The following is a 24181-nucleotide window of genomic DNA, read 5'->3' on the forward strand; positions in this document are numbered from 1 at the left end:
AGGAGCAATGCTGGGTTCTGGCCCGCAACATTTTGGACTCTGTCCTTATCTCTGCTTTTCACAGGGACCACCGGGACTGGTTGGCGCCTCATTGCAGGGTGCGTCCTCCCTCCCGCTGCAGGGCAGCTAGTGTCACTAGTAGGGAGGGGGGTTCTGTCATGCCCACAACCGTGCGACTCACCTCTGCACCTGCAGAGCATCAGGCCACGAGTATAAAGGGGTGCAACCAGACCGGAACAGATTGCGGAACCCCCATTTAGCAACCAAAACCAGTGCCTTGTGCACTGTGCTATTCTTGTCTGTGTTTCCCTTACCTCCTCCTCCTGCTCCCCCCCGACGACTCCTTTGGCTTCCTGACTTGTGCTCCTGTTTTTGACTCTGACTCTAGCCGGCCCCTTTTTCAGAAGACGTTTGCGAATCGCTCAAACCCGGACTGTCCCCAGCCACACTTTTGGATTTCCCCTGTAATAAAGCACCTGCATCTGAGTCTGCCGCATCTGTCTCCTGATTTTGGAATGACAATTACGTTATTCCAGGTTGCATCAATCTGTATGGAAAACATTACTTGCAAAGAAAGGTTGATATTCTGCACTTTGACCTAATATTCATCTTTTGATCTGGAATACATATTCCTTAAGCATGCAACAAAATTATTATTTTTTTTTCACTGCCACTGCCAGCAGACTTAGACTTCACAGTCAGTGATATGATTTAAAACCGGGATTAATCTCTCCATGCAAAATGTATTCTATCCAAATTCAGATGTATTATTAAAGCCATTGGGAGCATGGTGGTGCAGTGGACTTGGCCGGGTTCTGCTCTCTGGCGGGTCTGGGGTTTGAGTCCTGCTTGGGGTGCCTTGTGACAGCCAGGCATCCCGTCCTGGGTCTGTCCCCTCCCCCTCCAGCCTTACATTTACATTTATTCATTTAGCAGATGCTTTTCTCCAAAGCAACGTACATCTCAGAGAAAATACAATTTGTGCATTACATTAGGAGAAAGAGAGACATAGCTGCAAACAAGTTATTCTTAAGTAAACCTACTTTGTTTCCATCCACTTTATGCACCGATGTTTATTGCACGAGTTGGTGCACCAAACTCAGGACGGCCGAATCCTGATCGCCTTCCTACAATTTTTTTTTAAAAAGGTACACAGACATTTACATTCAATACAGGAGCAGTGGCTGTGTAAAGGCTTACTGTATCTGGGGGTGATCATAAAGTTACGCTACATGAACATTTAACACCATACACGAGCTTGAGAGATCATGGGCGAAGTGAGTCTGGAAGAGGTGAGTTTTATTTGTAGGCAATAACCAGGGTCTTGAATTTGATCTGGGTAGCTATAGGAAGCCAGTGCAGAGAAATGAGTACAGGAGATACTTGGGATTGCTTTGGCCCTGTGTTGCTGGGTTAGGCTCTGGTTTGCCACAACTCCGCTCGGGACAAGCAGTTTCAGCCTGTGTGTGCGTGCATGTGTGTTTGAAGTCATTGCAAAGCAGCTGGTCAGAACAGAAAGCTGACAAAACCAAGAGTTCTGTATGCTCAGCTGTCCATAAATGGAGAGAAATAATTATATTGACATCCAAAGTGATAATTTAAATTGTAAACTAATCTTTATAATAATCCCAGGAATCCAGTATCTTTTTATACTCCTCAAAATGGTCTTCTTGTATGAGAAAAAAGACCTTCCCCAGGTCTCTTCACTCAATCCAAATTAAATAGAATTTACCAGTAACCAAGAAACTGCCTTCTAGAAACTTCTACAGCAGGCTCTATCACAGGCATAAAAGAAAAAAGTAATATACAATTAATATACAGTGAGGTAAACAATACAATATGAACATTATATGGTGAATAACACAATGAAGAATTATCAAATAAATAATAATAATCACAGCAATTAAATTAATTAGATATTTCAGAATTCATTCAAATTATCATACAGCTTTAAATATTAGCTTTTTTGTGAAAAAAAAGTCAGGCAATTGAATAAACCACATATTTGTTAAGAGTGTTTCTAGTCAGTCTCTCAACTTAGAGAAGGTCAGAGAAAGTTGAGTAAGCAAACCCAGGCCTTCTTTTCTTCAGCTCCTCTTGGGGGATCCCCAGGAATTGGCCCAAGAGATGTAATCTGTATAACAGCTCCTGGGTCTGCCCTGGAGTCTCCTCCCAGTGGGAAATTCTCTACAAATCTCCATACTGCACTCATACTTGGATCACATAGCACATATCAGCAGCCTTGGTAGCCCACATTCCTAGAGTATTTCCCATAGCACATGAGGGACATGATTATATGCCTTTACCACTGTTCCACAACTGCGCCAATCCACATTGCTCCCCCTGAATTTAAGGGTCAGCTATTGAACAGTCTCCTTTCAGGTACCCAAGCATAAGCTTTGCCAGGGAAGCTAAGGAGTGTGATAGCCTGTTGCTAAGTGTGCATGTCCACCAGACTGAGGAGTCCCTCAGAGTGTTCCTTCCAACAGTCTCCCCAGAAGTGGTCATTACTTCCCCACCCTTGCTTAGTGCAGTCTGACAGTCTGTACATGGCATCTCCATATTGTTCTTGAAAAAAATATGTATGAATGTTTCTCTGTTTTACACAAAGAAACAACAATCCCACACTCATGGCACTGTTATTACACAATGAGGAGTGTTTGTGTTCCTACTGCTGGTCACACAGTGACAATGAAGAGCCCAAGCCAACCCAAAACCCAGGATAGAGGGGCTCAGTGAATCTAGTGGTCAGTGTGTGCAGGAGATTCAGTTCCCCAGAGGAGACACTGTAAAAGGACAGAATGCCAGCCTGCCAGTCCACATACACTCCTACTGTGCAGGAGGCAGGCACAGGTATGTCAGTGTGTGTGTTATTATGTCTAGCAGTGTGTCTCCTATCAGAACAGCAAAGACTCCAGGACTTGTCGCTGTTTCCAAGCACACAATCAGCATTGTTTCCTTTCCTCCTGATTCCTTTATAAGTCACTCCTATTTCAACCCCATTTTCTCCAGTCCACTGAACCTCCCAGTAGCAGCGACCAGACACACTGTCTACACACAGAACTTGGGCCCAACAGTCAAATCTGTCTGGATGATCAGGATACTGCTGCTCATTCTCCTCGCTTCGTGTCACCTTCCTGTTTTCCTCATACAGAGACAGTTCTCTGTTTGCTGTGTTGGGGTCCAGTGTGAACTGGCAGAAGTCTAAAGATGAAACAAAGGTAAAGCATGGTTAACTTAGTGTTAAAAATCTCCAAAGTATTAGTAAGTTTCACTTGCATAATGTGTTTGTCATTGATAAATATCTTCTTGCAAAGACAACTCTTCTAAAAAGAACTTTGTTTTTTCTTCTTTAAATATGCAAAACCCTTGCTGCAAACACAAGGATTCATAACCAGTTTGAGAATAATAACAATACTCTCAAATTCAATTCTGGACTTAATGCCCAAGTTCTCAAAATTGTATATCTATAAAAATTTGCATTTTTTTAAAAAATAACCCTTACCACTTTCATAATCAATCGTACTATCATTCTCTATTATATTTTGTTGTTTAATTCGGGTATTCTTTAGCTGTATGGTTGTTCAGTGGGTGCCTTGTTGCTCTTGGGCTGTTGGTTTGACCATGGGTTTGAATCCAGCTCTGTCAGTGTATAGTTTGCATGTTTTTGCCTGTGTTCATGTGTTCATGTCTCTTCCAGGTGGTCTGAATTCCTCCCATAGTGCAAGGGGATGCTTTTGAAGTAAATTGGTAACTTAAATTGCTCGTATCGTGTGTATAGTATAATCCGCAAAGAGGAACAAAAAGGGCTCCATCTTGCAGAGTCTCCTTAGTGCCTAGTGATGACAGATGAAAATAGGCCTTTGGAGGAAGAAAGGGAGTCTGCATTCCCAGGGCTTCTGACAGTACCCACCCTGTGAGCAATTCCAACCACAAAATGATGACAAGAGAAAGGACAACCCATGGGTTCTATGGCTTGATGATTTGGATTGCCTTAGTAGACATTATGAATGGCAGAAGGGTGCAAAACATCTTTAGCAGGACCCCACAAACACTTCCTTAGGGCCATGCCCCTTCTAGTTAGCCAGGTACAATCCTCTATCGCCCCAATACTTAGAGTCGAGGAGGGTGTGAACAAATCATCCGCCTCATCAGGAGCAGGGGAACAGTTGAGGGGTATTGTAGTACCAGAGTAATGTGAGGTTTCAGCAGGGACACATGGAATGTGGGACAAATGCAGTGATAAAGAGGCTATTGCAGACAATTGGTAATTAGATAAATTTTGAAAAGGCCAATGTACTTTGGATTAGTTTCAGTTTTGTGTCACATGTTGCAAGCCAAATACATTGTTCTCTCTAGTAAAGGCCCATGAAATATCTCCAATGAGCTTGGTGCTTTTGCGATCTGACAGCCATTTGTAAAAGAACATCTGCCATGAACCAGAAAGTCAACACTCTCTCTCCATTTTCTTAGATACACTATGCTGAAGAAAATAGGAGGTAGTGTAAAGGTGTTTTTGGACTATGAGAAGATCAGTACCTCATCCAGATATATAATAATAAACTGATCATATCTCATGACACCTCTTGAAGGGTTGAAAAACAGAGGTCATGGTCTTCAGGCTTTGAAGATGTGATACAGTATCTCACAGTCCTCTATGGTTTGTTTCCTTTTCGTTTTTGTTTTGTCACCTTAGTCACTGAAATAAATTCCGAATTTGTGTTCACTGCAGTCTTCCATTTTCATGTATTTATAATCACAAAAGTACACGCACGCACGCGCACACACACACACACGCTTTCGGAATCGCTTGTCCCATACAGGGTCGCGGGGAACCAGAGCCTACCCGGCAACACAGGGCATAAGGCCAGAGGGGGAGGGGACACACCCAGAACAGGACGCCAGTCCGCCACAAGGCACCCCAAGCGGGACTCGAACCCCAGACCCACCGGAAAGCAGGACCTGGTCCAACCCACTGTGCCACCGCGCCCCCGTCATAAAGAAAACACAGAAACAAAAATCTGCAACATGCTGATGGATAACCATAGAAAAATGAATCTTTACAAGGAGAAAGCAGAATGTAGAAATAGAAATTTCTTTGGCCACATTTTAATAAAATTAAGAAATATTTTTGTCAAACAAATAAAAAATTTATTTACTACTTCATATCCACATTTTTAATGTTAGTAGACCAAAAATGTAGTAATTATTAATGATAAAATTGTACAGGTCCAGGTACAACCATACTTACATTGGAAAAGAACTGGTCTGATCATGCACTGTCCACCATGGTCCACACTGTAGGAGAAAAGCAGAAGGACACACAGGAACTTAGAGACACACACAGCTTGTCCATGAAATCTGTGGAAACTCAGAGCCCTGTGACAGTGGAAGAGCAACTAACAGTATGAGCACTTTACTGTTGTCACACTGACACATGGACTCATTCATTAGGTGGAACAAGTTCTACAGACATGTAAAAGGCTTGGTAGTAATGGCACACACACTGTACTTACTGCAGTGTCTTCAGTTTACAGTGTGGATCCTCCAATAAATCAGAGAGCAGCTTCACTCCTGAGTCTCCTGGGTGATTGTAACTCAGATCCAGTTCTCTCAGGTGTGAACACGGGTTTGAACGTAGAGCTGAAGCCAGAGAACCACAGCCTTCCTTTGTGACACAACAGCCAGACAGTCTGTAGAGAGACACACACTAAAACACTGTACTCTCTCACTGATACACACATTGGTGATCATGTACAGTGTTTATTCCCCAGTGTTACTGACCTCAGTATCTCCAGTTTACAGTGTTTGTTCCCCAGTCCAGCAGAGAGTATCTTCACTCCTGAATCCTGCAGGTCATTGTCACTCAGGTCTAACTCTATCAGGTGTGAGGAGTTTGAGGTGAGAACTGAGACCAGAGCTTCACAGCATCTCTCTGTCAGTCCACACTGGTTCAGCCTTAAAAAGACACCATTTGGACAGATGTTTATGTCAAGAAATATTTCATTAATTTAGGAGTATTGGAAGTTTACACATTTGCAAGGTGCCTCTTTATGTTATAGTGTTTCTTCAATTTGAAAACATTATGGGACAAGCGGTTCAGAAGATGTGTGTGTGTGTGTGTGTGTGTGTGTGTGTGTGTGTACAGTTCCAGAAAATTAAGTTCCAAATTTTTTTCTTTGGAATGTCTACAACCGCTTGTCCCTAGCGGGGTCGTGGTGAGCCGGAGCCTACCCTGCAACACAGGGCGCAAGGCCGAAGGTGGAGGGGACACACCCTGAATGGGACGCCAGTCTGCCGCAAGGCACCCCAAGCGGGGCTCAAACCCCAGACCCACCACACAGTGGGCAGAGGCCAAACCCACTCTGCCCCCAATTCCAAAATGTAATAATAATTATCTGACAAGTTAAAAAGACAACATTTGGAATGATTTTGTAAAAGGAATGTAGGACGCCAGGGCAAGCTAAGGGCAAGCTAAGGGCCAGCCTGGGGGGGGGGGGGGGGGCGGAGTCACAGCACCAGATTCTAATCAGGTCCTCTATTTCTTCCCTCGGGCGGACCAGTGAGAGAGACAGCGCGGAGCCTGGACCCTGGAGATGATGCCGGAGACCCAGGAAGCATGAGCGAGAGCACACAGCTCCCGATCCCACACCCGGAGCACCCCCCCCCCTCCCCGACACCAGTTCCCTGTGCCCCCTTTTCCCCCTTGTCCCTCTGTCCCCTGACCCATCTACCCATTAATAAAACCCCGTAACGAGCACCGCTCGTGACCGTCTCGGCCTCCATTCTGTTACAAGGAAATACTGCATTAGTTTACAAAGTAATGGATTTGCATTTTACTGTTAGGTGCCTCCTAATCTTTACTACCATTAGACCAGAGTACTTACAGAGCTGTTCTGGAGACCTTGACCACTGGCAGCAGCCTCAGAAGACCTTCCTCTGATCTGATGTATTTCTTCAGGTCAAACACATCTAGCTCCTTTTCTGACATCAGTAACACAAAGGCCAGAGCTGACCACTGTGCAGGTGAGAGGTCTTTGGCTGAAAGATTTCCTGAGTTCAGGTAACCTTGGACTTCCTCCACTATAGAATTGTCATTGAGTTCATTAAGACAGTGGAACAGATTGATGGTTCTCTCTGGAGAGAGATTCTCTCTGATCTTCTCCTTGATGTACTGGACTGTTTTTTCAGTATCAAATGATTTGTTTCTGCTTTCTGGCAGTAGCCCTTGTAACAGACTCTGGTTGGAACCCATGGAAAGGCCAAGAAGGAAGCGGAGGTAGAGGTCCAAGTGTCCATTCTTGCTCTGTAAAGTCTGATCCACTGAACTGTTCAGAAAGTCAGACCAGTTTTCTGTAGAACGTAATAGTGGTTTCAGAATAAATGATAATATATATTTAAAAAAACTGTATTTCTTGTCTCTGTATAACAACACTGAATACAAAGCAGCAAGATACTCCTGAACACTCAGATGCACAAAGCAGTGAACCTTCCTCTGGTATAACCCAGACTCCTCTTTGAAGATTTCTGTACACACTCCAGAGTACACTGAAGCTTCACTGACATCAATGCCACACTCATTCAGATCTTCGTCATAAAATATGACATTGCCTGTTTCAAGATTTCTAAAAGCCAACTTTGCCAATTTAAAGAGGAATTTCCTGTCTAATTTTAAAGTCTTGGGAACCTCCATTTCTTGATTTTTTTGATACTTCTCCTTCTTTAGACTTGACTGAAAAATGAGGAAGTGTGTGTACATCTGAGTCAGAGTCTTTGGGATTTCTCCACTGTCTTCAGTATCAAATAACGTCTCGAGAACAGTGGCTGAAATCCAACAGAAGACAGGAATATGACACATGATGTAGAGACTCCTTGTGGACTTTACATGTGTGATGATCCTGTCGGCCAGGTTCTGATCACTGAACCTCTTCTTGAAGTACTTCTCCTTCTCAGGATCATTAAACCCTCGTATCTCTGTCACCTGGTGGACACACTCAGGGGGGACCAGACCTGCTGCTGCTGGTCTGGAAGTTATCCAGATGAGAGCAGAGGGAAGCAGATTCCCCTTAATGAGGTTGGTCAACAGCACATCCAAAGATGTTGTCTTTGTTACATCAAACCAGCTCTCATTGTTCTGGAAATCTAAAGGAAGTCGACTCTCATCCAGGCCATCGAAGATGAACAAGACTTTATATTTTTCTAGCTCAGCTGATCCAAACTCTTTCAGTTCTGGGACAAAGTGGTGAATGAGTTCTATTAGGCTGTAGTCTTTACCCTTCATCAGATTTAGGTCCCGGAAAGGAAAAGCAAATATGAAGTTAATATCTTTGTTTGCTTTTCCTTCTGCCCAGTCAAGAATAAATTTGTGCACAGACACTGTTTTTCCGATGCCTGCAACCCCCTTTGTCAGCACAGTTTTGATAGGTGTCGTTTCTCCAGGTAAGGGCTTGAAAATGTCACTGCACTGAATCGCAATGTCTTGTATTGCTGGACTCTTGGTGGCTGTTTCAATAAGTCTCACTTCATGTTCATCATTGATCCCTCCAGTTCCACCTTTAGTGATGTAGAGCTCTGTGTAAATCTTATTGAGTAGGACTGGATTTCCTTGCTTTGCTTTCCCTTCAAACACACACTCAAATTTCTTCTTCAGATTAGATCTATATTTTTGCAGATACGTCATCTGCAGTTCATCTGACAGAAGAAAGAGAAAATATAAATAATATTTAAACAGACCTGAAGCTGAACCGGTGGAAGCTTATTTGCAATTTACAGTCAGGAACTTCAGAAGCAAACAAAATAAAAAGAAGGGAAAAAAAAAATTAAACTGCAATCAGAACAACCATGCGCCTGAGTTTTTTCTGACAGTAATTTTGCATTCAATTCAAGAATATGAAAGAATCCTCACTTGTAAACCCCTTTCCCAGCATCATTTTAAATAAATTACATATACTTCAAATATATATACTGTATATATACAGTATATACACATACATAATAAAGTCTTTAGGAAATGCTGCTGTTGTGATAACACAGGAGGTTTAAAGACAAAATATTACCTCTTTATAATCTAAATTTCAAGTATAAGAAAAAATAAGAAAATAAAGTTTAAATTTCTTGTGTCTTTTGTATTCTTTATATCTCCTTTATGTTCTGCAATTTTTTCAGTCAGCAGTTGTTGGCATTACTCACTCATATCTCATTGCTATCAGTAATGGGCATGATGAGGCATCATATGTGTGTTGATTTTAAAATTTTTATTCTTCAGATGTTCCTCAAGAGATGTATCTCATATAGTTCTACTACACTGTCAACGAAGAGAGAAAGAAAGTTCTTACTCTTCTCCAGCGTGTCTGCGAGGTCCTTCCGATTCATGGTCCTCAGGATGTACAGTGTGATTTTCAGAGCCCCCTCTCTGCCACAGATCTTCTGGGTCTCAGCTTCATTGTCCAGGTCATTGTCATCTTGAGGCTCAAAGCATGCTGGGTAATCTTGACTCAGACTACTCTTGAACTTATGCAGCTCATCTCTCAGGAACTTTACAGCACGGTCTTCAAGCAACTGAAAGAAATACAGACATTTTGAACGAAATGAAACACATAAAATTCATTGAGGTGGAAAGACAAAATTCACTGAGGTGGAAAGACAAAATTCAAGAGAATGTTTTTAAAAAGAAAAATACAGCAACACTCTACATATACAAGAAAATTAGCAGTTTTATCTCTCAACATTAGATACATTTGGTTACCAAAAGATTTGAATGAAGTTTGTTTTGTGTATTAAATAAAAATATTTTGTGATGGAGGGGGGTGCGGTGGCGCAGTGGGTTGGACCACAGTCCTGCTGTCCGGTGGGTCTGGGGTTCAAGTCCCGCTTGGGGTGCCTTGCGACGGACTGGCGTCCCGTCCTGGGTGTGTTCCCTCCCCCTCTGGCCTTACGCCCCTGTGTTCCCGGGTGGGCTCCGGTTCCCCGTGACCCCGTATAGGACAAGCGGTTCTGAAAATGTGTGTGTGTGTGTGTATTTTGTGATGGGTAAAATAAATAATTTTCATTTACAAAAATAACTCAAAGCCAGTGACAAAACGGGAGTGACTGTCAGGAAAGAGTCCATGTGTTTAGATGTTTTTCAGACATTTTGATAGAATTGTGGCCTCTCAATATGAAATGACAACTATTTCATTAAGCCTTTTTCTTATCAGTGTGAAGACAGATATCAGCTGTATACAATATGTTTCCTGTTGCAAACCCGGCTTCAGTGCCTCAAAGTGGCGCAACAGTGGCAATGGCTGTCTGGTAGCTATGGCGGTTGGATATACTCTGTATATCCTGGCAGGTTCAACCATGCCGCATTGGTACCGGACTATCGGTCATGCAGGTGGATTGCCTTAGCAGAAGCGGGCGTATGGTCCATCCTGTAGAGGCTGGAAGCTAGCTAAACTGAAGAGGTGCAATGGCCTGCCCGCCTAGCCAGAGGGGTGGCGTCATCTTCTGGCTAAAACAGCACGAAGAAATGGGCCTCAGTACCCTGCACGTCAATCGGACCGTGCCACGGCGGCGGTACGCCATCCGAGCGACGAGAGGCCGCTAAGAATCTCAGGTTCCAAGAAGCCGCCGCGGAACAGGACTAACCTTGCCATTTGCACCTACAACTGCAGGTCTTTGGCAAGGGGGAACGGATTGAACCACCTGATGGAGGAGAAGATGAAGATCAGATGCGACGTGTTGGGTCTGTGCGAGACTCGGCAGAAGAAGGAGATGAGTGCGAGGTGGGAAGATGGATGCGCTGTAAGACTAGGAAAAGCGGATGGCAGCAGATCAGTTGGGGGTGTCGGGTTCATCATAAGCAAAGAATGGACTACGAAGATCGCCTCATGCCATTTTGTGTCATCGCGTATCGGAGTGCTCAACGTGAACCTCTCGGGAAAGGCCACCCTTAAGATCATCCAGACCTACGCTCCCACCAGTGCCAGCGACGACGATGAAGTGGAAGAGTTCTATCGCCAGCTAGACATGGTGCTAGCTCGGAAATCCACTTACACCGTCGTGATGGGAGACTTCAATGCAAAGGTCGGAAAAGGGAGGCAAGGTGAAAGGTATGTTGGAAAGTTTGGAACTGGAGAAAGAAATGAAAGAGGGGAACGTTTGGTCACTATGGCAGAGGCGAGAAAAATCTACATCGGGAACAGCCTGTTCAAGAAGAACAGCGAGAAAAGATGGACCTGGATAGCCCCTAACGCTGCACATCACAATGAGATCGACTACATCCTGGTCGACAAGCGGCGCATTCTGCAAGACGTCTCTGTCGTAACGCCATTCAACACCGGCAGCGATCACCGCCTGCTCAGGGCCAAGATCGTCATCGACAGGACAAAGGAGAAGAAGACACTGCATCTGACGTCGAGGGAAGAACGTGTGAAGGTCTACGATGGAAAGCGACTGCAGGAAGCGATGGAGAGGAAATCCTGGTGCCGAATTGACGGAATTGACGATGATTATAACTCACTGATCGAGAAACTGAAGGAATGCTTGAGGGAGGCAAAGGAGGCGGGCCCAAGGGAGCAGAAGGGAAGAATCTCGGAAGAAACCAAAAAACTTCTCGAGAAGAGAAAGAACATGAAGAGGACTGCGGAAGATCACCTTGAATATTCCATTCTCGGCAGGGTGATACGACTGCAGCTGAAGAGAGACTTCGAAAAATACCGGATGGAAAAGCTCCTGAAGGCCGCCGAGGAAAGGAAGAGCCTCAAGAAATGTGAAAGGGGGATGGCACTCTATAAATCGGAAGTGACGAAGCTGAAGAACTCGGATGGTGCTACAGCCGATGAAAGAGGCGAGGTGGTAAAGATCTGTAAAGACTTTTACACTAAGCTTTTCAAATCTGCTGTGAAGATTGAACCACCACCGTCACTTCAAAGGAAGGAGAATGTGCCCTCCATTCTCGTAAGTGAGGTTGAAAGGGCCGTCAATTTGATGAAGAGGGAAAAAGCACCGGGGAAAGATGGCATAACATCTGAAATGTTGAAGTTGGGCGGAGAACAGCTCTGGAAAATCCTCGCCGAACGGTTCAGTCACTATCTGAACACGTGCAAGATACCATCGCAGTGGAAAGAGTCGAGAACCATCCTGCTGTATAAGAAGGGAGATAGAGAAGACCTGAAGAACTATCGTCCCATATGCCTCTTGTCCCACATCTACAAGCTGTTCACGAAGATAATCCTAACACGATTATCAGAACACTTGGATGGACAACAACCAAGGGAACAAGCAGGCTTCCGAAGAACCTACAGCACGATGGATCACATCTTCACTCTGACCCAATTGCTGGAGCGAGCGAAAGAGTACAGGCTGCCACTATGCGTCGCGTTCGTGGACTACGAGAAGGCCTTCGACAGCGTCGAGATCAACGCAGTGCTAAAGTCGTTGGAGATGCAAGGAGTCGAGGCGCAATACATCGAACTCCTACGGGAGGCGAATTCCGGATGTACCACCGACATCGCTCTGCTGTCGTCGCCGATTAGAATACCAGTCGAGAAGGGCGTCAAACAAGGAGACACCATCTCTCCGAAGCTCTTCACCACATGTCTCGAGCAGATCTTCAGAGACATCGACTGGAAGGGCGGCGTAAACATCAACGGCGAGCTACTGACCCACCTCCGCTTCGCTGACGATATCGTCCTCGTCGCCGAAACCACAGATCTACTTCAGACCATGCTAACCGAGCTAGACATCAGAAGCTCGAGAGTAGGCCTCAAAATGAACCGCATGAAGACCAAGTTCATGCGGTCAGATTACGCAACAAGGGGCCGAATAGTGGTTCAAGGCGATGAAATAGAGGAGGTGGAGGAATACGTCTACCTTGGACAAGAAGTAAATATGCGTCGAGACATGGAGAAGGAAATCTCGCGGAGAATAAGGGCCGGATGGAAAGCGTTCAACTCCATCAAGGATGTGCTCAAAGGAAAGTTGGATAAGACCACCCGCGCGAACCTCTTCAATGGCACAGTTTTACCTGCAATGTTATACGGCAGTGAAACTTGGGCCACCACGAAGAGAGAAGAGCAAAGGTTGGTAACTGCTCAAAGGGCGATGGAGAGATCTATGCTGGGAATATCACTAAGAGAACATATCCGGAGTGAGACGATCAGAGAGAAATCCGGCGTGAGGGACGTCATCAACGAGTACGAGAAGCAAAAGTTGAGATGGGCCGGACACGTTGCTCGGTTCACCGACAATCGGTGGACTCGCGCAATTGTCGAGTGGTATCCGCGTGAGCGGAAAAGGCCACTCGGAAGGCCTCCAAACCGATGGATTGACGACATAAGAAAAACGTTTGGAGCTACGTGGATGAGGAAGGCGCGATCCAGAGAGGAATGGAAAGCGTGCTGTGACCAGCGGAGTCGATTCGACGCCCGATAGTCTGGTCGGTCAAGACAACTCAAGACAACAATATGTTTCTTTACTATAACCATATAAATCATTACACACTGCTGTTGTTCACGTGGTTCACCAAGAGCAGTGTTGAAGCAGCCAAAGAGAGCCAACCCTGGGACTAGAGCAATGTCCCTTTATACACTTGAGGGAAAGACCTGAGGGGCTCACCCCTATAACACACACACACACACACACACACACACACACACACACATTTTCAGAACTGCTTGTCCCATACAGGGTCGCAGGGAACCGGAGCCTACCCGGTAACACAGGGTGTAAGGCCGGAGGGGACACACCCAGGACAGGACGCCAGTCCATCACAAGGCACCCCAAGCAGGACTCAAACCCCAGACCCACCAGAGAGAAGGACCGTGGTCCAACCCACTGCACCACCACACCCACCCCTATAACATCTCCAGTCAAACTGCATGCCCAAGTCCACATCACTGTGTTTCCAATTATCATGTTCATCATCATCATTTCATCACCACACACACACACACACACTTTCGGAACCGCTTGTCCCATACAGGGTCTCGGGGAACCGGAGCCTACCCGGTAACACAGGGCGTAAGGCCGGAGGGGGAGGGGACACACCTAGGACGGGATGCCAGTCCGTCGCAAGGCACCCCAAGCGGGACTCGAACCCCAGACCCACCGGAAAGCAGGACTGTGGTCCAACCCACTGCACCACCACACCCCCTCTCACCACAAACAGTGTTCAGTATTATTAAATAAACTCTGCACTTGGGTGTTTAAAAGGAACAAAGGAGAATGTTCTAGTTGCAGTGCTCGTCAGCTTATTTCTACCAAAAGGTATCAGACTCCACAACAAGTCATCAAACTGTCAGGTGGGTGAATGACCTTTTAATGACTGAGTGTGATTGAGCTGCTCTGTGCCCCACCACACTCCGCAGCACCTCTCTTCACTCATCATATCACTTCAATCTACTGTTCTCTGCTGTATTTACATGTATTTGCATATTTTTATTTTTTCTATTTATGCCCTGGTAGGGTATGGTAACGCAGCAGGTTTGGCCGGGGCCTCGACTGTGGTGGGTCTGGGGTTCGAGTCCTGCTTGGAGTGCCTTGTGATGGACTGGTGTCCCATCCTGAGTGTGTACCCTGCACCCTGCATTGCCACGTTGGGCTCCGGTTTGCCGTGACCCCGCTTGGAAAAAATGGTTGTAGACATTGTCTGTGTATTTATTCCCTTTTCTCCATCCATCCATCCATCTTCCTCCGCTTTTATCCGGGGCCGGGTCGCGGGGGCAGCAGTCCGAGCAGAGTACTCCAGACCTCCCTCTCCCCGCACACCTCCTCCAGTTCCTCTGTGGGAACCCCAAGGCGTTCCCAGGCCAGCCGGGAGACATAGTCTCTCCAACGTGTCCTGGGTCTGCCCCGAGGCCTCCTCCCAGTGGGACAATCCCGGAACACCTCCCCAGGGAGGCGTCCAGGAGGCATCCGGAACAGATGCCCGAGCCACCTCAACTGGCTCCTCTCGATGCGGAGGAGCAGCGGCTCTACTCCGAGCTCCTCCCGGGTGGCTGAGCTCCTCACCCTATCCCTAAGGGTGCGCCCAGCCACTCTGCGGAGGAAACTCATTTCTGCCGCTTGTATCCGCGATCTCATTCTTTCGGTCATGATCCAGAGTTCATGACCATAGGTGAGGGTAGGAACGTAGATCGACCGGTAAATTGAGAGCTTCGCCTTACGACTCAGCTCCCTCTTCACCACAACAGACCGGTACAATGACCGCATTACTGCGGACGCCGCACCGATCCGTCTGTCGACCTGCCGCTCCATTTTTCCCTCACTCGTGAACAAGACCCCAAGATACTTAAACTCCTCCACTTGAGGGAGCAACTCCCCCCTAACCCGGAGGGAGCAATCCACCTTTTTCCGACTGAGAACCATGGGCTCGGATTTGGAGGTGCTGATTCTCATCCCCGCCGCTTCGCACTCGGCTGCAAACCTCCCCAGTGCACGCTGCAAGTCTTGACTTGATGAAGCCAACAGGACCACATCGTCCGCAAAAAGCAGAGACGAGATCTCGCGGCCACCAAAACAGACACTCTCCGTTCCCTGACTGCGCCTAGAAATTCTGTCCATAAAAATAATGAACAGAATCGGTGACAAAGGGCAGCCCTGGCGGAGTCCAACATGCACCGGGAACAGGTCTGACTTACTGCCGGCAATGCGAACCAAGCTCCTGCTCCGGTCATACAGGGAACGAACAGCCCGTAGCAACGAGCCCCGAACCCCATAATCCCGAAGCACCTCCCACAGGATGCCACGAGGGACACGGTCGAATGCCTTCTCCAGGTCCACAAAACACATATGGACTGGTTGGGCAAACTCCCACGAACCCTCCAACACCCTAGTGAGGGTATAGAGCTGGTCCAGTGTTCCACGGGCAGGGCGAAAACCGCATTGCTCCTCCTGAATCCGAGGTTCGACTATCGGTCGGATTCTCCTTTCCAGTACCCTGGCATAGACTTTCCCAGGGAGGCTAAGGAGTGTGATCCCCCGGTAGTTGGAACACAATCTCCGGTCCCCCTTCTTAAAAAGAGGGACCACCACCCCGGTCTGCCAGTCCAGAGGCACCGTTCCCGAACTCCACGCGATGCTGCAGAGGCGTGTCAGCCAAGACAGCCCCATAACATCCAGAGACTTGAGAAACTCGGGGCGGATCTCATCCACCCCCGGAGTCTTGCCACCGAGGAGTTTTTTGACTACCTCAGCAACTTCAGCCAGGGTAATGGACGAGTCCCCCTCCGAGTCCCCAGCCTCAGCTTCCTCTACGGAAAGCGTGTCGGAGGGATTGAGGAGATCCTCAAAGTACTCCTTCCACCGCCCGAGAACATCCTCAGCTGAGGTCAGCAGCGCACCACTTCCACTGTAAACAGTGTTCGTGGAACACCGCTTCCCCCCTCTGAGTCGCCGGACGGTTTGCCAGAATCTCTTTGAGGCCGACCGAAAGTCTTCCTCCATGGCCTCACCGAACTCCTCCCAAGCCCGAGTTTTTGCCGCGGCGACTGCCAGAGCCGCGCTCCGTTTGGCCCGTCGGTACCTGTCAGCTGCTTCAGGAGTCCCATGAGCCTATTCCCTTTTCTAAGTTTTATTTTTATGTTTATCTGTTTGGTTACTATCCATGTGCATAAAGGTAGATGAAATATGTCTCTATGTATGTTGTACATGGATGCTGCTACAACCAAATTGAATTTGCCTCTGGGATTAAGATTACACACACACACACACACACACACACACACACACACACATTTTCAGAACTGCTTGTCCCATACGGGGTCGCGGGGGGAACCGGAGCCTACCCGGTAACACAGGGCGTAAGGCCGGAGGGGGAGGGGACACACCCAGGACGGGACGCCAGTCCGTCGCAAGGCACCCCAAGCGGGACTCGAACCCCAGACCCACCGGAGAGCAGGACTGTGGTCCAACCCACTGCGCCACCGCGCCCCCCTCATGGGGATTAAGATTAATTAATCTCAATTAATCAATCAGTCAATCAATGGATTAAGTAATGGATTAAACAGGCTCCTCAGTGTTTATTCCAACTGCCTTGAGTGCAGCATCTTTTTAGGATGGGATAGAGCTTAAAGTAATGTTATACAGTTATACAATCTTGTTTCATTATAGCTTCTAAAAAACATAACTTTAAATGTAATAAACATTCAGTTGTATTAAGGGGTAAAACTGCTTTGATAAAAATAAGGACAGTTTTATTAACAGCCAAATACCTTGAATATGGCTGATAAATCCTCCGGTTGAAATGCTGAGTCACTTTTCTTCAGTTGATGTCTGCTGATTAAATATCAGTACAAATACAGGGAGAAAGCAGACAAAATTTTAATAGTGCAAACGTGACACATCAACAAACACACTGTACAAAAGAGCCACATTTTAATTTCAAAGTACACCTACCTTCCACCTGTAGAAAACTGTCCCTGATGGAAGTTAACAGGGTGACCCATTGACCTGTTACTCTTCATGGACACACAGCTGGGTTCGGGTGAGTCTGTTCTCTCCTGCTGGACTCTGTGGTCACAAATAGGAATGTTTTAGCTGACTTTTCAGTGAATGTCCTTCTGTCTCTCAGATGTTTTATTGAACCTCCTCTCATTGCTGCATATTAAATAAACATGTACATAAACCTCCCAGACTTCACCATGAAGTTCTTCACTGTTGCACTCAGACTTACTCTACCCTCAAACCACCATGTACCATATATTTGGCTTAGATCAGAAACCAAGTCAAAATTATTCTAACAAACACACATCTCATCTCTTACCTGTTCAGATTCATTTTTGAGGAAGTTTCCCCCTCCTTACACTCTCCGGAGTGACTCATTTCTGAAAGAGCAACTCCACCTCAGGACTCTGGATTGGGACACACAAGATAAGGATCTCTGTGGACACCTGGAATATAAATACAAGCAATAAGAGATATTATCATTGAGCCCACCTCTTACCTAATACTGAATGCAATTCCTAACATTATGTAGAGCAGCAGTGGAAATGTTGCGTACTTCCCTAAAGTATCAGTTCTACAGTTTATGTTCCAAGTTTATGTGAATGTTATGTACTATATAACTATTGTGTATTTGTTCTGTATATATTTCTGTAGCTATTCATTGTATGTTATAGCTTGTTGTTATGGGTTTAAAAATAGTTTTGGTGACCATGAGTGGGAACCGCTGCTTACTGCTGGACTGTCTATTGTGTTGGGAGAACTTTGACCTTCATGTCTACACAGCATGCCTATCAATATCACTGTACAAGATGTACTGCCATACAGTGATACCCCAAGATAATGCCCACTCTACTCAGGAGAAATTGACTTCATGAGGAGTACAGAACTTTTCTCCAAAGGAGATCACATTAGTTACTAACTAGTCTGTATCTGGCACTTTGATCCAAGATTTCTTACAGTGTTCGATACACTAAAATAACTGCCCTACAGTTATTCACACATTTATACAGCTGAGCAATTTAAAACACACAAACACTATTGGTCATATAGTATTACTAATTCCCCTGGGACCCACGGGAATGCAGGGAGAATATGGAACCTACAAGACTGAGCAAGGATCGAACCCATGTTGAATTGCAGCACCCATGCAACTTGAATGGTGAGTGTAAACTTTAGTCTTCACGCTTGTTTTTTTCTGTTGTTGGTTGAATTACTAAATAAACATGGAGCATGATATGAATGGATTTTATGTTGATGGTAATTTGTTAAGTGCACAATATTTATTACCTACAAAAGAGCTTAATAAGTGCGCATAAACACACACACACATGCCACTTGCCCAAAGCGGGGGTGTAGTGAACTGGAGCCTAACCTGGAAATGCAGGGTGCAAGGCTGGAGGGAGAGGGGACACACCCTAGACAGGACGCCAGTCCATTGCAAGGCACCCCAAGAAGGACTCAAACTGCAGACCCACTAGAGAGAAGGCCCTGGCCAAACCTGCTGCACCACTGCACCCACCTGTGCATAGACACCCATACAGTATTATAGAATAATTAATGAAGAGCAACTGACTTTTGTTGTGATAACAAATTTTAACTATTCTAATAACTGTAGCCATTTTAATGAGATACATAAAAAGGTATCAGTTTTGGAGCTGAGGAACTTGTTCTTTTCCCACTGACTCTAATAATAATTATCTTTATTCATTTATGTGATGCTTTTTTTTTTTTTTGAAAAACTGCATACAGTGTTAAACTGCATACACTCATTCATACAGATTGGTAATTTTCACTGGAGCAATTTAGGGTCAATAAATTGCTCTAGGGTATTACAGCAGGAGATAGGATTTAAGCCTGCAATGTTTCAATCCAAAAGCAGTAGCTCTAACGATTAAAGCTCTTGCCCTGAACTATGGAAATTCGTCTTATGAATTTTTTCAGAAACACATTACTTTCATGAGGTGGGGCAAGACTGTACACTTGTACCTTGTGTTACAATCACACATGAATTTTCAAAGATGCAAACATTTTCAAGTGCATGTATTTCCTTAATAAAATGAATATTATTTAATTTATTATTTAATATAATAGAATGGGGGGGGTGCGGTGGCGCAGTGGGTTTGACCGGGTCCTGCTCTCCGGTGGGTCTGGGGTTCGAGTACTGCTTGGGGTGCCTTGTGACGGACTGGCGTCCCGTCCTAGGTGTGTCCCCTCCCCCTCCGGCCTTACGCCCTGCGTTACCGGGTAGGCTCCGGTTCCCCGCGACCCTGTATGGGACAAGCGGCTCTGAAAATGTGTGTGTGTGTGTAATAGAATGGCTTTTGCAATGTGAAAATGGCCTGCATTTCTGCTTTCTACCATTAGGTACAGCAAAAAACACTCATAACAAACTCATGCTGTGGATGGAGGAAGAAAAGGTGAAGGTAGCAGGGAGCTTCATGAAGCACACACAATCACGGTATTTTCCATTAATTATCAATATATCAGATAGTTTTACAGAATCTTCCCAATGAATAAACTGAAGTATTTTTCTATTATAAACTATTTTTACAGCAAACTTAAATTAACCATATGTTACACTACTTAATGCATTGCTCATTTTCCTGCAGTAAGTATTCTGACATTTACCACAAGAAATGCAGTCAGTACACACACACACACACACACATTTTCAGAACCGCTCGTCCCATACAGGGTCACGGGGAACCGGAGCCTACCCGGCAACACAGGGCGTAAGGCCGGAGGGGGAGGGGACACACCCAGGACGGGACGCCAGTCCATCGCAAGGCACCCCAAGCGGGACTCGAACCCCAGACCCACGGGAAGGCAGGACTGTGGTCCAACCCACTGCACCACAGCACCCCCCATGCGGTCAGTCTTTAACCCAAAACACTTCTGAAATACATTCACCCTGTTACACTGCAACTCACCCTCCCTTCACTCCACTATTACACCCTCCAATTGCACTTGACACTGGACTATAGAGCTATTGGTAGTGTAGTGATTGGAACTGCTGTCTTTGGACCTAAAGGTTGCAGGTTTGAATTTCACCTTCACCTGTAGCATCCTTGAGCAATGTACTTAACCTAAGCTGCTTCAATAAAATTACTAAGCTATGTAAATATGTAAAAAGTTGTAAGGTTCTTTGGAGAAAAGTATCAATGTCAAGATGCAGTCTTGTACAACACAATATCCTGAATAAAAGGTTAGAGAGATGAGGTCTCCTTTTTATATATAGTAATTTTAAAGTAGATTTAACTTATTTGTTTATTCACGGGTGGGATGTGGTGGTGCAGTGGGCTTGGCTGGGTCCCGCTCTCTGGCAGGTCTCGGGTTCAAGTCCTGCTTGGGGTGCCTTGTGACGGATTGGCATCCCTTCAAGGATGTGTCCCCTCCCCCTCCAGCCTTGTGCCTTGTGTTGCCAGGTCATGTCCCGCTTGCCGCAACCCCACTCGGGACAAGAGGCTTCTGACAATGTGTCTGTGCGTTTCTTCATGTTGTAAAAGATAATTAAAATCAATTATGCATCCTGGATCACACCTGATTTGTACAGTATTGACACTGACACTCCACTGAGTTGTTGAGTGAAACTGAAACTGCATGAGCTGTTAATAAAAAGAGAATGAAGTCTTAAAGTGAATTTTTAGTTCATATTAGGTTAGTAACTTAGTAGCATAGTAAATCCAGTGTATTTGAGAGCCAAACAGTCCAATGACACACACATTACAGTACAGTAACATTTTGAAGTGTCAGAAACCCTGGTAACCTCAAATAAGGAAAAGAGTTTATACAAAATGCTGATATGTGCAGGACCAAATAGTTTAAAAGGTTTACTAAGTAACTGTGGAATAAGTACTTCAGCATTCTATGATTGAAATTTGAAGTTTTTTTCTACAAATTGATACATTTTGTCAGTGTATTTGCATTAAAAGTGAAAGTGAAAGTTTTTAAATGTACTCCTTCAAGCACCAAGAGTTCAGAATATCACACAAATCCCCACAATTTTATAAAAACATTGAGCACTTACCTTAGAAACTATTGTGAATATCCACAAAGCACAATTTTGTTTTGCCATATAACAAAATGACTGACTTTAGAAACAGCAACTAAAACTGAACACCAGTGAATCTCAGTAGGTTTATGCTTGTGAGACATAAATGACTCCCGTGTCTCTTATCTACCTCAGTCTCTCTGTCCTCCCTGTTCTGGTCTGGGTATGTGTCAGACCTGTTAAGAATGTGCGTGCAAGAATGAAGTTGTTTAACTTTTCTCTCTTTGTCTCTAAAGGGCAAACGGAGGCGACTGGAATATCACATATCCTCGCTATATCCTCCCTATGTGTATAACCAATTACAGTGTCCTGTTGTTTAATATTACCTTTTATAGTCTTGTCCCTAGACCTCGACTCACTTTCTAAACCAGTGAGAACTTATTTCTTTGTTCTGCAAAATAGTATATAATCTTTGTGAACATGCAATAAACTTGAGGAGAATTTGGAACACTCTGCTTGTTCTTATATCCTACTCCTCCCAGCGATCACTGGTCTGTCATGTCCAGACCACTCTGAGGTGGCAGAAGGCTGAGACAGAAATTAAAATAATTTCTAAACTAACAACCCTCATGCTTGAAACATCAATTTATTCACACACTAATTACACATCAGTGTTGAGAATATCTTCATACCGCATATTTTTAAGTTAGGTTATTTTCCACAGTCAATACCATGTATTTAAGAGAAACAGAGCAGTATGAGTATTTCACACGTTATAGCACAGTACCTGAGCAGTGTTTGTAGTTTTAATTAATAGTGTAACGACCCGCGTTACTGTGTTTGAGCGGGAAATGTGTTTATTGTAATTGGTTAGCTTTTGGTGACGTACGGGGAATAAGGATGTGATTGCATCTGCCAGAAGGAGAAAGAAGAGAGAGTTGCTAAGCAGGCTGGGAAGGCTGGCTAGAAGCGCAGGTCTTGGTCGGAAGAAACGGGGTCCTCAGACCGAGAGCATTATAATATTTCCCCGGTGCTGCTGTTCTAATAAACCATTTGTTATGAACGCTGCGTCTGCGTCCCTCTTCGCCTCATGCAAACCCCCGGCTGCGCGCCACAATAGGGTTCTAACAGGAAGCTTAGTTTGTCAGTCAGTAACATTATAAAGAGTTAAATTTAACCAGAGTTAATGCCTATCGACTATCACACCCCCTACCGCCCGCGTGCCTGACTTACGGCGCCCTCGTGGCTCCTGTTTAGCCGCCTGTGCGCCTGCGGTATGGTTTCCTGCCTCATCGACCCTCTCTGCTCCGTCACCACGACTCTGGCTTTTGTGTGCGCCCCTGAACAACGTCTGAAGTTCGGCCGACCCTTGCCTGGCCCTCGCCGCGTTCTTTGTGTGCCGCCATCGGAGTAATTCAGTAAAACACTCGCGCTTGAGTCCGTCGGCTTGGTTTCGAACTGAGTTCAGTTCGCCATGACATAGACTTTCTCGCGTGTCACCATTCGTTAACAGCTGGAAAGACAATGGTCTAGAACATGTTGGTGCGTACAGTACACAGTTTTAAAGGTTCACTGGGCGAACATGGACTGAATAATATATCTATATATTATATTATACAAATATATGTATTAAATATAGCACCCATGAATTATTGATATTTTTGTATTTTTCTTGTTTTTGTCACTGTTACTAAAACCGAAAGTGAAAGTTTCAAATGTTTACCTTGACCTTCTACCAAGACTGCAGATAAAATGTAATTTTTTTTTTTTTTAGAAATATTATGCTAAATTAGCTTCCATATTTTATAGAAAAGCCAAGTACTTACCTTCAAAACAAGTGTGTAGATATCCACAGTATGATTTTGTTTACTTGGAAAACATATGTCTGTCTTTCAAAATATCCACCATGATCTGCTCTCATGCTACTTAAGTTTCCAACTCACTGTGAGTAGTGAATCTCATTGGCTGAATAGCTAAAGAAAAAGAGATGAAGCATGTCTGACACATGATGCATGAAACTGAAAGTCAGAACACATCTTTGTGTTATTTAAGCTGAAATATGTAGAGGTGGACTGAATGAGAACATGAATTAATTGGGAGTAAGTTGAGAATGCTGACAGTATGCACTGTATATATTGATAATTATGAATTGTGTTGTGTGGATGAATACTGACACACCTTCCAAGGTCTAAGAATAACAGTATAATACAGTACAATGCTGCATGTAAGTATGTGAACCTTATAGGGTGTTGCTTCCACATCACAGTCGACAGCACCTGACACCAATCAAGCACCTGACTAACCACTCACCTTTAAAAGACCTTCCTCAGCTCCCGTACACTTGTGCAATCTCATCTGAGACAACTGTCCTCTTGCGCTATGTCCTGCTTGTTCTCACTTCTTGTTTCCAGTAGCCGTTCTCCAGTTTTTGACCCTTCGCTTCGTCCCCTGACCACGTCCTTGGATCCTCGCTCTCACTCTGACTGCCGATCGACCGACCCTTCGCCTGTCCCCGACAATGAGAATTTGCCTGACCCCTTAATTCCAGACAAGCAATCCTGCACTTGGGTCCAGCTGTCCGGGCGTCCTCGGTTTTGCGTGGCATAGCGATGTCATTACTGCTACATAAAATCTAAATCTTAAATCTTAAAATACTCTCATAAAATGAATAAATAATTATGATTTACAGCGCTGATTCTACTTACCTACTTGGTTTAACCAGTGCAACTTGCGGCTCACTTATTTTTGCGCATGGCATACTTCAGT

At 45.1% G+C, this 24181-nt stretch overlaps 1 protein-coding gene across 1 annotated transcript; it reads right to left on the minus strand.

Moving 5' to 3' along the window:
- Positions 1-1991: 1991 nt before the first annotated feature.
- LOC108928603 (NACHT, LRR and PYD domains-containing protein 3-like) lies at positions 1992-23324 on the minus strand. The gene is made up of 10 exons (XM_029253258.1): positions 23242-23324; positions 17744-17870; positions 17377-17490; positions 17193-17253; positions 9336-9558; positions 6888-8691; positions 5785-5958; positions 5517-5693; positions 5252-5298; positions 1992-3204 (listed from the first exon to the last, which is right to left on the minus strand). The coding sequence occupies exons 2-10, from the start codon at positions 17800-17802 to the stop codon at positions 2669-2671; spliced, it is 3195 nt and encodes a 1064-aa protein (XP_029109091.1). The 5' UTR covers positions 17803-17870; positions 23242-23324; the 3' UTR covers positions 1992-2668.
- Between the last annotated feature and the right edge of the window lie 857 nt (positions 23325-24181).

This window comes from Scleropages formosus, chromosome 6 (genome assembly GCF_900964775.1).
Source record: "Scleropages formosus chromosome 6, fSclFor1.1, whole genome shotgun sequence".
In the NCBI taxonomy this organism is placed as follows: Eukaryota; Metazoa; Chordata; class Actinopteri; order Osteoglossiformes; family Osteoglossidae; genus Scleropages; species Scleropages formosus.